At 39.4% G+C, this 15440-nt stretch overlaps 2 protein-coding genes across 4 annotated transcripts in view; one reads left to right on the top strand and one right to left on the bottom strand.

Moving 5' to 3' along the window:
* The window catches only part of LOC132383092 (ER lumen protein-retaining receptor 3-like), a 15722-nt gene extending 12932 nt beyond the window's left edge, over positions 1-2790 (top strand). Inside the window, exon 5 of the mRNA XM_059953875.1 lies at positions 1179-2790. Coding sequence (XP_059809858.1) covers positions 1179-1219 — 41 coding nt within the window. The 3' untranslated portion in view covers positions 1220-2790. The remainder of the gene's footprint in view (positions 1-1178) is intronic.
* The window catches only part of LOC132383090 (probable ATP-dependent RNA helicase DDX17), a 26120-nt gene continuing 13034 nt past the window's right edge, over positions 2355-15440 (bottom strand). Inside the window, exons 11-14 of one of the 3 annotated variants that reach the window (XR_009508545.1) lie at positions 15251-15310; positions 13046-13131; positions 9057-9290; positions 5805-5942 (exon numbers count right to left, since the gene is read on the bottom strand). Coding sequence is in view for 2 of the 3 variants with exons in the window: in XM_059953871.1 (XP_059809854.1) it covers positions 5290-5942; positions 9057-9290; positions 15251-15310 (947 nt within the window). In the remaining variant the exon portion in view is untranslated. Of the gene's footprint in view, positions 5943-9056; positions 9291-13045; positions 13132-14799; positions 15078-15250; positions 15311-15440 lie in introns of those variants that run through there. The other 2 variants (XM_059953871.1, XM_059953872.1) reach the window with 2 other exon arrangements.

The following is a 15440-nucleotide window of genomic DNA, read 5'->3' as shown; positions in this document are numbered from 1 at the left end:
GCCTTTTAAAAGGACAGAAAAGGTTCTATGCTTTCACTAAAGGGACTTTATATGCATCACCACTACTTCGTCAGCAGAGTGAGAAAATTAGGGGAGTGGCAAGAGTTCATTAGTCCAGATTGAATCATTTCAAAGAAAAGCTGTGTGAAGCACACAGAAGTAGTCAAAGATTCAAGACTTATGTTTTAGGCAAAAAAAAAATTAGCAGATATTTTAACTTTTGTTCTTTGTAATAAAGTTAGCAAATTGAAGACTTGATAATGATTTGTCCCAGAATGGCTTGGGCAGAGGATTCAACATCAGGATCAAACAACACCTGAACATCAGGGTGGGAGCAAACCTCTCACCTCGTTCACCTAGGTCAGAGGTCGGCAACCTGCGGCTCCAGAGCCACATGCGGCTCTTTGATCTCTGTGATGCGGCTCCCCGTGGTTTGTTAGCTTTTGAAATGTAATTCGAAATTTGAAGATTATGGTGATCTTGTACAATCTGAAAACTTTGCGGAGACACCGTTTCCTGGCACATCCGAACCGGCTCACAATTAGCCACCGTTCAGGCTAAGGGAGATAGCCTACGGGGGTTTGTGAGTACGTGTCTTTTGGAGCATCCGCGCCCACGGGAGGTGGGTTGAGGGAGGCTTTAAAGCAAGGCTGTTTAGTTCGAATAAAGTTACCTTTGACTGCAGTCTTTATTTTAGCGCTGCGTGTAGCACACCGCTACAACGTGTTTTTTTATCGCTATTAATATACGTCACCACTGCCAATGCCTGACACCCGCCAGTGCGCGCATTCTTTTAATTCTTCGATCCAAGGTAGGCTAACTATGGAGTAACCTTCAACCCAACGTCTTTTTTTTCGGAGTTCAAAATGTGTTTGTTGCATGCAGAAATGTAATTTCGTTTTCTCTGCAGGAGTTCATCAATTTCATAAATGCAACACATTATAGTTTGTTTATACATAGCATAAAGGCAAAAAAAAACCCGTTGTATGCAGTGTTATTTCATTTTGTGGCTCCCAGTGTTTTCTTTTCTGTGGGAAATGGGTCCATATTGGCTCTTTCAGTGGTAAACGTTGCCGACCCCTGACCTAGGTGTTTAGGCCATACTGTTCTTACTAACTGTGGTATGCTTGAATTAGGTCTTCATTTCTTGCTCCTGATTTTATATTTTTATTTTTCAGTGCTGAAAGGGAAGAGCCTGGGCCTTCCCTTACCTGTCTGAGACCAGCTTCACATACCATGCAAGCAACACACCACAGTGCACACGGACAAGTGAAAGATGGGAAGTGGTTTTTAATATGAGAAGCAGAGATGATAACAAGGAGCGTGTGGGTGCTGAATGGCATTATTAATCAACCATGTAATTAGCACAGCTGACAACCTGCACAATTGCCAAGTCTCTCTTACCAAAGACCTAAAACCATTTCCTAACCCTCACTATGGGGACTTCCCACCTGACAATTAAAAAAACTTACTTATAATGTTCAAATGTACCTTTTAATTATGTGACCCATGATATGTTTATAATTGTGCAATGGAAGTCAACTGTGAACACAGGGCATCTATATTAAAAAAGTAAATCATTTCCCCTAGATAATCTGTCCTTACCACAACTTAGCATAAAAAATCCAGAAGGAAGATGAGCATTATGAAAAGATGAATTACATTTGGGAGATATTAGATGATTTACATAGGACCACCATAGGTACAATAGGAATGTTTCATTCTACATGTGACATTTAAATAACTTTTTCAGTAGCCCCAATTTATTTCAAATCACACTACATTGTTCCCCTTATTTAGAATCAAAATACTTTAAAACTATAACCCAGGGAGCAATTTGCCTAAATCACTTACCACTAATGCTTTAACTTAAAACTATTCATTAACACCACCATGAAGACAACAGCCATTATTCCTGGAAGAGAGGGCGGGATAACCAGTAACATGGGTGGTCCTGCAGCTGTGGTCAGAGCAGAACCCAGACAACTCTGCGTTTTCCATCAAGTGCTTCATGCTTTGTATTTCTATTATTACTTTTGTAAAAATATTAATATAACCATCACTGTAACTGCCTGAAATGGTTCCAGCAAGTTTCTTCTTTCCTGATTATATAAAGGTTACAATGCTATGTAGAATGGTCATCACTTCTAACCCTCTGCAAATTGCAGAATGAGAATGGAGCAGAGACACTGGAAGATTATGGAGGGATGTGGTGGAAACAAAGCATAATAGGGAGGGTGGGTGGATAAATTGGTACAGTATTTGCTCTGCAATAGACTGTATATTTCAAACCCCACAGTGTTGAGTATTTATTTGTTTCCCGCCTACCTTGCATTTAGAAAAGCAGACATTCCTTTGGTAAATCTCTTTATTACTGGAAATGCAAAATACAAGAAAACCAGTACAGTATCAAAATAGCACATTATTAAGACTGACACTGGGTACAACTTCACAAGGTGAAACACAGCCTGCCTAAATTGCTGAGATGATTCACCAGCTGCAGGATTCCTAGAGTTTAGGAGCAGTCATGGGTGGGCCTTACCAAATCCCAGAGAATTTTTAAACTGTTTCAATTGCATAGAGCAAATCATCAATAACATCAAAGTCATTTGTGGCACTGTTAAATCCTGCAATTTGTTCAGTGACGGGGGAACCTCATCTGAACAAGTTTTAAAGTGTGCAGAGATGCTATCAGTGTGATGGCCAATACTTCTCACTTTTCCTAGAACCTACTGGTTCAGTCTCTTGGCTGTTTATTTTCTACTGAGCAGAATGTAACCAATTAATGAACACTTAACTGACAAAATTACTAATAAGCATAAGACTCCTGCCTATAGCAGAATCTAACTCGGGAGAAATTCCACAGGCTGCAACCAAGCTGCACACAGGAATAATGTGCAAAATGGTTTGCAACATATAAACCTCAAGACACTGGTTTCTGCTTGTATCTCTTAGAGAATGATCACATAACTTACTGCGACCACGATTTGCTTTGAACAGGCACTAGCAACTGGTAGAAGTGCTGACAATCTACTCAGGAAGAAAAAACTTGGTCCCAGCTGCCCACTGACACCTTCATAAAAGTACTGACATTACAACTGCTTCATTTCTTTCACACATTAATTTCAGAACATCATTTAAATTACCTTCACTGACCACCCCCCACCTCTTGCTCTAAATCAGAAATATCTACAGGAGCTACCTTTTGAGTGCAAGTGAAAGGATTGATGCTGGATCCAAGACTAATAAAATTTTGCAAAGCCAAGTCACCTCCATTTATGGTAATCTGTTATTGTTACCAACAGGAAAAAAAGTGCATTTCATGAACTGAACTTCTCACCCAACAACCACTTTAGCATCTTGCATCAACACATTTGCAGACGTAAAAACCAGATTCACAGCAATTCAAGTCTTTTACAGGAATAATGCTACTAACTGAAAGCAGAATACTGTGCACACAAGAGACAGTAAAGGTTATTCAGTTTGCTGTGTGGCTAGGGATTACAGCCCAGAGTTTTTTTTAAAAGATCAAATTTCAACCAATTTGCATCTTTTTATTACAACTTCCTAATTAATAACGATAGTAAATTTGGACCTATGAAGAACTCTAGGAAAGTAGTTCTGAAGCTTTGCCATACAATCTTAACCCTACTTCTAATAAAACTTTCAAAAAATCATTTAAAAATTAAATTCAGCTAAAATAGCTTTTCTATTATAATGCCTCCAAACAAGTGAATGGACTTTAAATGAGCTCATTTATGAAACACCTACCTTCAACGAAACATCCAGCATTCAAACATTTGGAAAAAATGTCAATAGCATGAATGGCTAACAACGTAACTAAAAACTGGCCAATTATACTTGAGAAAATAGTCAAATTAACTTGAAAATCAATGCAACAGGAACAAGCCACTGATACTAAATATGGAAAAATTGCTCAGATAATGGTAGTCTGAAGTATTAGATTGATCCCATCTATCAGTTAGCTTTAGTACCTGAAGGATTGCACAACTGTTCTTGGGTAATGGAGCGAGAGTAACAGGCTGGGCACCATAGGAGACTTGTTGAGTAAATTCCAGTTTTTCAGGTTGTCAATTTAATGTATTTGGAAATCACGGAGTCAGACCTCACTGGGATACTACTGCAACAAAACAGGTTCACTTTATAAAGGAAACTAGGAATAACCTATATCATCAATGTGAAACTGTTAAATCCATCCCTCCCCACAGGTGCTAGTTGACCTTCCGTCTTTATATTGGAAATGACCCAAGTATTCAATCAGACAGGCTTGGGTAGTATGGGGACTGGTGTTTAGGTGGTGTCAGCTGAACGTCACTTTCAGATTAGCTTACTGTGATGCCAATCCCACTTCTCCTCAGGCTGCCACTGTTCTAATTTTTGCCTATGTGAAAATTCAATGCACCATCTAGCATGGCAATAACTGACACCATCATCTATCATCTCAACCTCCAGGTTAACGTCCAATTAATCTTTCCACCGCTCTCAGCTTCCCTATCCCCAGCACGTTGTGACAATTTTACAGCTAAGGTGTTCAGTCAAAATGCCTATGCTTGGTAAAATTTATAAATATAGAGCCAAAAAGATTTTTTTCTGAACTTTAGTCCCCCCACAGATGACAAGAGTAGCTATAATAAATTTCAACACTATTAAGAATTTCCAGTAAGAAACCTAAAATGAAGCATAATTTTTGATGGATTTTGCAAAAACTGAAAAATGTGACTTTTTCACGTCACATTATAACAATTATTTTCATTTGAAATTTACGTTGTCACAATGAAAATAAGGGTCAAATCTGAACCTCTGGCTTCAGATTATATCTGAATTACAGGAATATTCCACATCTTGATAAAATTGCACTGTATTTGCACACACACAAAACCTACCTTCTTAAAATATATAATTGTTTAAAAATATTTCTGGAGAGTGGTTGAACCCAAAGCACCACGGAGCTTGCTCACTCACTAGGTTCTAAGGGTCAAGCAGTAATCCAATGATTGGCCACCGATTCACAGAGTGATCAGCAGCTCAGCTCTGTGCCATGATTTGCAAGTATTCACACTTGTGCAGACCATGTATCAGTAAGAGTTAAGGTGGACTTAAGTAAACGTTTAACAAGTGGATCAATGTCACAAGGTTTGCTGTGCAGCAAAGGTGAATACAACTGTATAATTTACTTTTTTAGTTTTACTGTTCAGTAGAAAATGGAATTGATGCCTATATCTTTATAAACAGGGGAACAAAACATGTATTTTAGAAAAAAAAAATTATTTATTTTCGGGTTGTTCCCTGTGAAGGGGGAGGTGGTGGGGGTGGTGGTGTGTACTGGTAGTTCCCCTGGGACATATAACCCAACAATGAGTTGCTCTGTTGATATGTTTGAGATAACAGTGGCTGTGGCTGTGGCTGGGGCTGGGGCTGTTGCCCCATCCCATTCTGCCGGTATTGCGGTGCTGTCTGTGACGACCGCCCTCCACTGGCAGATGTCGTAGCATTGAAAGTATTTGAGGCATAAGCCACAGCTTGAGCAGCAGTGCCATAACCAGAGGCTCCAAATGCAGCTGTCGGGGTTGAAGTTTGGAAAGTACCTGATTTTCCAAATGCTGTCTGGGAAGCAACTCCATATACAGTTTGGTTAGTAGCCCCAAAAAGCCCACTTTGGGTAAAGTTAGGGTACTGGATTGACTGCTGTCCAAACACGGTACTCCCAAAAGCGCCTGCCTGTGGAGATCGGAAACTCTGCTTATTTAGTGAACCTGTAGCATCACGGGACTCTCGCTGCCCCCCAAACCTGCTCCCACCATCTCCCCTATCTCTGCGGTCCCCATCGAGGTCTCTAAAAGACCGGCCGCGACTTCTGTCTCGATCATCTCTGTACATGGTGTTAGGATTGGATCCAGTGGGCCGATAACGGGAACGGCCTCCTAAAGAGGGAAAAGCAAGTTCAATATAGTATTTAGAATGAAGTTGTACAACAACATACCATACAAATCTTAACTGTCATCTTTTACTGCTTTAAACAAAGCTGATCATGCACAAATTCTCTAAGCTTACTGCGAAGTTCAAAGTAACTCTCCGTAACCCCGCTGCTTCAGCTCATTCTCTCAAGCACATGAAAATCTTTCTGGTAGAGCACAATTGATTAGCTTCCCAGCCACAGTACATCAAAATTTGCAAAAGCTCAGCCCATCCAGTGCCAGTAGGCAGATAACTTCTAAAATATGAAAGCTCAGGTTCTGCTTTTGCACAGAGCTGACAGCATCACCTATCAGACCATTCCATAATACTGCATATCTGCCCTTTTATCTTAAGGATAAATGCAAGATTGCTTAGATAATTATGTAATAAAAATAGTGAAGAACAAGCTTTAAACCAAGTTAATGCAAAACTAGTAAAGCCAATTTATTACAATAAACCCAAGTAAAAATGCTGGAAACAATATGTGCGAAATGAGAGACAGTTAAAGGATGTGGGGTAGTAAGTATTGTAAGGATGCAGCTTCCCAAGAACTACAGCACAGAAATAGGCAGTACACCCTACTATACCTGTGTTGACAATGATACAAATCTCATTCCACCTGCCTGCACATTGCTCATTGTGTTGAAAATGCTTCTACAATGTCACAATCATATCTGATTTCCCTCACCCCGCCAGTGCATTCTGAACAGTTACCACTGTGTTATAAAAAAACTGCTTTGTACAACTCATTTACACTTTCCCTTTCAGCTTAAACCCACGTCCTCTAGTACTTTAGATTTTCACCCTGGGGAACATCTATACACTCAATTTTAACTAGATACCTTACACTGGATGTTAGCTTTGCTTCTCTCTCTCCAGATACTGCCTTGAGCTGCCCAATATTTCCAGCATTTTATGTCTCTCAAATCCTTTATGTTGTGTACAGACTCTTGACGAAAAGCTTGGTTTTATTTTAAAGCCCCTTTTCATTTTCAGTTTTAGAAAGATGCAAGTAGCAAACACGGATCTCATTTATTTGAGGTAATCTGGTTATTTGGAATGTGGAGCTTGGTGAGTTAAAGTGATAGAAAGAAATATTGTATGATAGGTAGTATGTGGGGGTTAGAACCGCACTTGATTACCAAGTTACAAGGAAAGTGGCATTGGACAAATAATATTAAAGAACCTAACGGCTGGCTCATTAATTGCTGTCGGAGAAATAGGACGAGAACTTTGGAAAGAGGGAGCTATTCTATTGGGATGGGCTTTACCTGAATTTAGTTGGGACCAGTTCCCAGCAAAATGAATTAGGCCTGTAGATAGGCTTTTAACTAAATAGTTGGGAGTAAGTGGTTTGCACGCAGGATATTTAGAAAACTGAAGGAAAAGACAAATTACCGGAAGTGCTTAAGTACAAGACACAGAAAACCTTCTGGAAATAGTGGAGAACTACAGCTCTGGAATAAATGAGCTCACAGAAATAAACACTAGTTTACAATTAACGAGACTAAAAGCTGGTACACTTGCAGTGTCTCATCCTCCAAAGTAATTACAGATGCTACAACAGTTCCCCCAGATTGAAAAGGAGGGAATCCAAGCGAACACTGCATTTTGACAATTCAGATTATGGAAATTCATCCCGAGTTCAAAAAGCCAGGGAAAAGAATGAAAAATCCCTCACAATATTTACATGGGAAGGAATACGTTTCCTCAATCAGCAATTCTTGATGCATGCATAGATGATATGGATTTGTTATATGGAAAACCGTGACATGGAAAAGAAATCACCTGTATACCCCCACTTACTAAGGAGGAAGAGGTAAAGCAGGAACTATAGATCAATCAGCCTGATATCAGCGTAGAATAGAAAACAATGGAATGTATTGTTAAGGCAGAAGGGCACTTGGAATGCTGGACTTAGAATCAGAATGGATTTGTTGGTAGTTCAGAAGTTGCAAATAGCAGAGCAGACAAGGGAAACCAGTACACTCAAATTGCTGGTGGAACGCAGCAGGCCAGGCAGCAACTATAGGAAGAAGTACAGTCGATGTTTTGGGCTGAGACCCTTCATCAGGACTAAGGGAAAACCAGTGTTGGACTTGGACTTTAATAAGGCACAGCAGAGGGTATTATTAAACAAAATTACACCATGGCATTGTGGCACTACACTGATTTTAAGATTCATTCCTGGATTTAAAAAAAGAAAGTAATGAGCAAGCCAGTTCCTAGTTGGGAGACTGTGACCAATGGAGTGCTAAAGAGATAAGTGCTGAGGCCCAAGTCCTTCACAACTTAAATCAATAATTTTGGGTAAGTGTAATAAATTTGTTTGCTGAATATACAAAGCTAATTAGCAGGTTGGGCTCTGAGAAGGATGCAGAGGTGCTTCAGGATATGGATGTGTTAAGGTATGGCAGGATATAAGGGACTAAATGACTTACTAATTCAAGAAATGGCAGCAAATACCTAAATACCAGCAATTCCTGACAACCAGTGTTCAGGATTCCCACAAATGCACAACCCTTCTAGACCAAGTGCCACAGGTTATTTTTCAACTGTAGTCTGATGCCAGGGCTGCACAGCATTGATATTTTAGGATTCTAATATTTCTGAAGATCTTTAACAGAGGTCTAACAACTGAAGCAACCCCTGAAAACAAGTTCACTGAAGCAATTCTGCAGAAGCCGAGTTCTTGATCACATCTGTTAGCAACAAGCACAGCAAATTCTGGTTTGGCAGTTCCAGAGCTACCTTTACTAACACTGTCCAACTATGGAGAAGCTTAAAAGCAGGATTCAGGTCTTTGTGCTCAAAGTGAGTAATCAATAGTTTAATCAGCAAGAGTTACACAATTTAGATTTTATCTGACACCAAGGTAGTTTTACATATTGTTATTACCACAGTGCAGATCCCAAGCTGTTCATTTAAAATATTAATCACTTTAACTCGAAAGACACTGATAATCTTGTACAATTGCAGTCAATTCCACATAACAGGCCCGCAAGCAAAATGACAGCTCCACTGAAGAAGCATTACCTGGTGTCTCAGCTGGATTTCAAAAGTAAAACAAAAGCACTTACCTCTTCCACTTCCTCTTCCATGATCAACAAGCTGTAGAAGCTTTGGATTAATGGCTTGGCTGGCCTCTTCCAATACCTTGATCAGCTCCCTAGCCTGTTTCACATTGCCTGGTGTGAAGAAGGTGTAGGCTGTGCCTTTATTTGTACTGCGAGCTGTGCGACCAATGCGATGCACGTAGTCTTCAGAGGAATTAGGGTAGTCGTAATTGATGACAAATTTGATATCTTCCACGTCTGTAAAAGCAGAATTGCAGTGTGGTGTGGAAAGGTGGGGGATGTGCCAGTTTGAACCAGCACAAACAGTACACCACAACAGCCAGGTAGAGAGAAGAGTTAGAACAAGATTTAGTACAAGTACCCCTTACAGTCCATATTTACAGCATTGGCCTTCCATGCAAAGAGCTTAAACTCACACCATGCTTTGAGCAAAAACTTCACAAACCAAAAGGCAGAACACTGAGCACAAAAGTATAAAACAAATATATTACTGATCCACATCCAGTGTTCAGAACCCTAATACACCCACCTCAAGAAAATGGAAAAACTGAGGCCTGTTTCATTGAGTAAGCCTGCTCCTCTTTGCTTAAGTTGCAGCTATAAAGTGGAAGGCTTATTTGATTTTCTATCAAATTCTAACTATTTTACCCACTGGGTGGATATAAATCTGAACGAGGAGAAACTATGATTGAAATAAATTTTTACAACAGACTGTGCCATCTTTTAAACAATTCCAAGGAATTGCATGTTCATTCTCATCTCAAAGTTCAACTACCATAACCTTTGCTTCCTGTAACAATCGAACTAAATAGCTAAAATGTTGTTCAGCTTTTCAAATATCTATTTGCTGCAACAATTAAACCTTTAAAATAGATCAGGAGCAGCTTAGGTCTAAAGCAACACTATGCCGCCAAGCTCAACCAGTTTCTGAAGTCAGATGAAGCCAGTCACAAAGTATCACTTCACACCCTGCTTTCCATTATGGAAGTACACTGAGACAATAACTGAGAACCAATGAAATATCAAAACCTTTACAACTTTGAAAATATACCTCAGAGATGACATATGGAAGAACACTTGAAAATATCCTCCCTGAAATTTCCACTATGAATCTGACAATCCATAAGCTTCAGAATTAAGTTCCAATCTATCCCTGACAACTGACACCTCCAAGCAACATTCACCAAATTATATGAACCACCAATAAAACTTATCAGAAGAATGCATGCTTATACTACTACTTTCTGGAAAAGAAACCTGTGGGCAAAAATACAGATTAGATAAATTCACACATTACATTACCGCCTGAACCTTTATATACAGCAGTACACAGGTATCCCACCAATTTACCATATTTAAAATACTACTTCCATGGACGCAGTTACAAAAAAGGGAATTTTTTTAAAATCTGGAAGACTCAGAGATAAGGCTACTTTTCAAACAATGAAGACTAGACCATTGTCTTTTGTTTTTCACCAAAGGTCCGAAACAACCAGTTCAAATTTAAGTGCAAAATATTATTATTTAATTCTGGCCTAAATAAGTAGTAATGGAATACTCCCTTGTTTGCCTTCTTAACGTAGCATTATTATAAATCTTCAAACATTATGGTTGTCAGGGTTAGAAATTACCATATAATTACTGGTCCATGAAAATCTCAGAATCTATCCGCACAAAACCAAGAAGGTGGACCATAAATGGTAATACTGGATCTGAACATGCTATTTTCAATACAAAAGCTATTGTCATTTCAGGGAAGTTCAGTAACACATATCAAAAGAAGTCACCTTTTGTTCAAATTATGAAAACTAGAAAGATCAAATACTGTTTTTGAACTTATAATACTGTAAATGGCAGATTACTTGGTAGCTCAATTGTAAATCCACTTCATATTAAATATAAATCTCTGAATAGCCAAGAGGAAAGGTATCAATGTCCAAAACCCAGCAGATTAGAACTACAAAAACAAGAATTTGTTATGGAGCCGAAAGATTGTGACCCATCCCTGTTTAGACTATTACACCGCCACCCACTACAACACAATCACTGCTTGGACCAACATTAAAATCTAATCCTGATATTTGTGGATAAGGATTCAAGGTTTGTTAATCTGACATCATCTGGGGTTCAGTTTGGAAAATGACAGGGGTGCTGGAATGCAGAATCCTGATCTTCGATGTAATTCATTCACTGCACTAAGCTAATGAAATCAGTTTGCTTACCAGTCACTGTATGGTAATTTTTAACCCAACAGACAACTCCAGATTTGGCATGTTGTCATTGAAATCCAGAATAAATTTCGACTTCCTCACTTCTGTGTTGAATAGTATTTACCAGTCCGATGCACACTCCCGTTTCTCTGGTTCTGGCGGTCTCCTTTCGACCTCCGCCATGCGACATGGGACCAGTGGAGCTGGGAGAGCATGCATCGAGCATTCCCTTGTAGCGAGAAGTCTCACACGTTGGGATGGATGGCTTTTCTGCAGCCCGACTTTCATGTAGCACCAGAGGACCGCAGTCATTAAATAAGGTCCTCAAACCAAATCTCTCCAATAACTCCCAGCCCACACTGCATCTATTGCCCAGACTCAAATTATTTTTTTTCTTTACAATTTACTGACAAACTATTTTTCAAGTCTGTTTCTCATTACAAAAATGGGCTCAAGTTTCACTTGCTATTCCTTATTTCATTGGCGAGTGTTTCTATGTTGAATCCCAAGACAGCGATAAACAAGAGACAGAGAGGAAAAGTATACACGAGAAATGAAAAATATTCATATTAAAGCACATATTGATATCAAATAGAAATGGACACAAACAATGTACACAAGATACAGATCTCAGGTAGCCAGCTTTGATCTGTACCCCATTCTAAAAGGGCAACTCCATTTATATCATAGTGAAGCCAAAAGCTTACACCATCATTGTAATCTACTGTGCAAAGTTGTTGCCAGCATCCTCTTTAGGTTCTAATCTCACAATTCACATTCCAGGGTGCATTTTACCACTTTAAGCTGTAAATGATTGCAAAGCCCAACTTTTTTTTCCTACTTCTTGGATCACCAAGAACTCCAATAAAAATATTGGAAATTGAATATAGTGGCACCCTCTCATTGACTGAACAGTGGAATAGCCTAAAAATAAAAAGTGAAGAGTACACAAGAAAATCTACTAACAGCACCTGTGTGCTTCATGGTCAATCTGGCGATAACCCCACTTGGACTCTAAGCCCTATGTTGGCTGACCTATGTACTTCAAATTACAGATGTTTTTTTAGTATCCTATTACCTTGAGAAACAATCAGACTGACAAAACCAAACAATAACAATATTTGGTGATTCACGATGCAATACAAGAGTCTTGTTCACCGTCTCTATTTTTATCCCTGTCCAGTAGCACACTTCCCACTGACTGGCAAGAGATGGCTCTGATAGTGCAGCTGTGGAGACCTTCTGTGGAGTAACTCCTGCAAATCCAATCCTAGCTGATGATACAAAGGACAGGAAAGTTATTATGTTAAGGAATAGGGACAGGAAAAAGTGTGGAACATAAGTCTAGATTCTCTCAAGTATTGTTTTGAATAAGCTTTAGCATAATCCTGCAACAGCCTGTATACAACATAAACTGCATATTAAAAAAAAAATCTGAGCCCATTGTTAATGCCAGACTGGGAAAAATACTAGGTAATGCACCTGTTGTGGACATTTGATCAAAATGTGTCGTAGCTATACTAATATATAATATATAATTGAGCCTTCTTGGAAAGTTTTCCGTACACCTCAAAGCCCCAGACCCAAATATGCACCTTTAAGGTGGCACCTTGACAAAGTTGTCCATTGGTTCTCCTATGCCTCAGAACAAATTTTTCCCAGCCTGCTGTAATCAATAGGTAACAAGAAACAGACTGACCTAAATGAAATAGTTCTCAGTTTTGTATCAAATTCAACAGTGTCTAGGCAAGATGCAGAAAGCAGCAATCTACTCATTCCTACCTTCAAACCTTTTTGCAACCCGCTTTTCGGGCAGTGAAACCTCAGACAGGCCCAAGATGTAACCGGACAAGCCCCGACATGACGTCCTGTGAAGGTGAGGGAGATACTTGGCATGCTTGGCAGTAGGGGTTTCACAATAGTTGAGAGTAAACTGTTTGCACCACATTACTCCACTTCATAAGAAACCATACCCCGAAGATTGCAATAGAGCCACAAATCCACAATTTTCCAGATGGATCAGTTGGCCTCTTGCTGCGAACCAGCGGGGATCAAGTAGTTTCTTCTGTATCCGTACTAAGAATGAGCAAACTGTTCCAACTGGAATTCCCCCATTAAGGGACATTTTTTCCAAAGATGACATAATCTAAACTTGTAGCCAAATCCTGCAGAGACCAAGGACACAATACCATTAATTCCTATCTTTCTACCTTTGCCCGTTAAAGGGGAGGTTATTTCGGAACAGTCTGTCCATCTCAGTCTGAAATAGTGGGCCAGTAACAGTCAGTCCATGCAGTCTTCCCATCCACATCAGTGGCTAGAAAAGTTTATTTCTAGCTCCAAGTCACTTAACAGATTGATTGCAGAACTGGCCTGCCATTTAAATGCAGTGCTCGGTGTGAAACCCCTAATCAGCAGACATTTCCACACGCCCCTTAGTTTCAGCAAGTAAGCCAATTATCAGGTGTGTCAAATTTGAATGAGAGGAGAAAGTCAGATTTCAACAGGGGAATTTTGGTTCTGCTTTCAATTTTCTGATCTTGGAATTGGCTTGTGCTGGTTTTAAATGAACAGGGCTTCAGATAATGATGCTTGCCAGTAAAATATTAAGATTGTACTGGATTCCAGCAGTTAGAAAATTAATGCAGTATAGCTGTAAAAAAGCTCTTCTGGACCAAACTGGGGATATACCATGTTAAGTTGTATCCGCCTCTTTAAAAAAGAAAGCTAATCCCATTTCAACGCCAATTATCAGCGCACCCACAAGTAATGCAGACTGAGTCAACTATCAAAACTATTCCATAGTAATCACTTACAAATACAAGCTCTTTAATCAAAACTGCTTCAGCAAGCAAGTCATAAAAAGTATTTTACATGTGCACGTATAGCAGATCAGTAGTGCTGCCAACTTACCAAATACCAAACTGCCTGCATCTGTCAACAAGCATTTCATTCAAATAATACAAACCAATGACATTAGTATATAACAAAAACATGCTTCAATGTCCCTTATTGGGCAGCTGAATTGCCCCACTGTGGTTTCCAAACTTCTAATATGTATTCCTCTGAATTATTGCATAATTTGAAACTATTACAGTGCCATATACGTTACACTGAAAAATTGTTCCGTAGAAAGCAACTAATATCATTACATGGATTTTAACTCCTTTTAACATTTTAACTCCTAATAACTTTATACTGGCATTAAACTGCCCTGTGGTTAAGTATTAAATCTGGTGACCACCCAAAAATAAACACTACTAAATACTTATATCTGCTTCTTCCTTAGCCACAAAACCAAGAATCTTACCTAAATTGAGAGTTCACAGTGCACAGCACCATTAATCCAGCCCCACTGTACACTAATCTGAAGTAGATGGGGAAGATTACCTGGAACTAAAATGGATAAAGCTCCACTGGTTCAGTGCTACACTACGCTAGTTTGATAGGCAAGTCAAGATGTTTAAGATATTCTCTTCAAAAGTGGCTGGGGGTGGGGCTTAAACTCCAAATGAGCAAGCCATGCTGGAAATTCAGTCAGTTGACAAGCACATCATCTGAAGACCCTATTTATTTTAATGAACCAATCTGCTGCAGAGGTTGAACCAGACAGTGCCAGGGCGAGCTGGGTAACAGTAGATGGGGTAAACATTATCCGTAGACCCCGAATTTTGGACAGCCAGCCCAGTGCATAGGGGTTAAAGGCCCCACATGGTAAGGCTAAGCTTGGTTTATGTAAGTGGCGGTAGATGGATATCTCCTCTCCCTCTTGGTGCTCGTTTTGTCATGCCTAGGCCTTGCCGCAGGCCTGTACCTTAATATAAAAACAAAGAGATATTTTAAAAAACAAAATTAAGCCACTTAGTTAACATACTCAAGATGGTGAGGTTATCATGGTTCATCACTTTAACTACAATCTCTCCCACGTCAGTAAATTTCAGAGTCTGTTTTGAAAAGCATTTTTCTGTAAACAAGTCAAGTACAAACCTAAACCTCGAGATGCAACATCAGTTGCAATAAGGATGGGTGCTTTTCCTGATCGGAATTCTGCAGAGAGAAAAGAAAAGTGCTTTACTTAAGAAAGGCAAAACCAGACTACTTTCTCTTTCAATTCCCTCATTTTTGCAGTTAATTTAAAGCGATTAAAATAGAAGCCAGCTTAAAGGATGCAGATTTT

The sequence above is a fragment of the Hypanus sabinus genome, chromosome 29 (assembly GCF_030144855.1).
Source record: "Hypanus sabinus isolate sHypSab1 chromosome 29, sHypSab1.hap1, whole genome shotgun sequence".
Classification (NCBI taxonomy): domain Eukaryota; kingdom Metazoa; phylum Chordata; class Chondrichthyes; order Myliobatiformes; family Dasyatidae; genus Hypanus; species Hypanus sabinus.
This window is presented reverse-complemented; position numbering and strand designations above follow the sequence as displayed.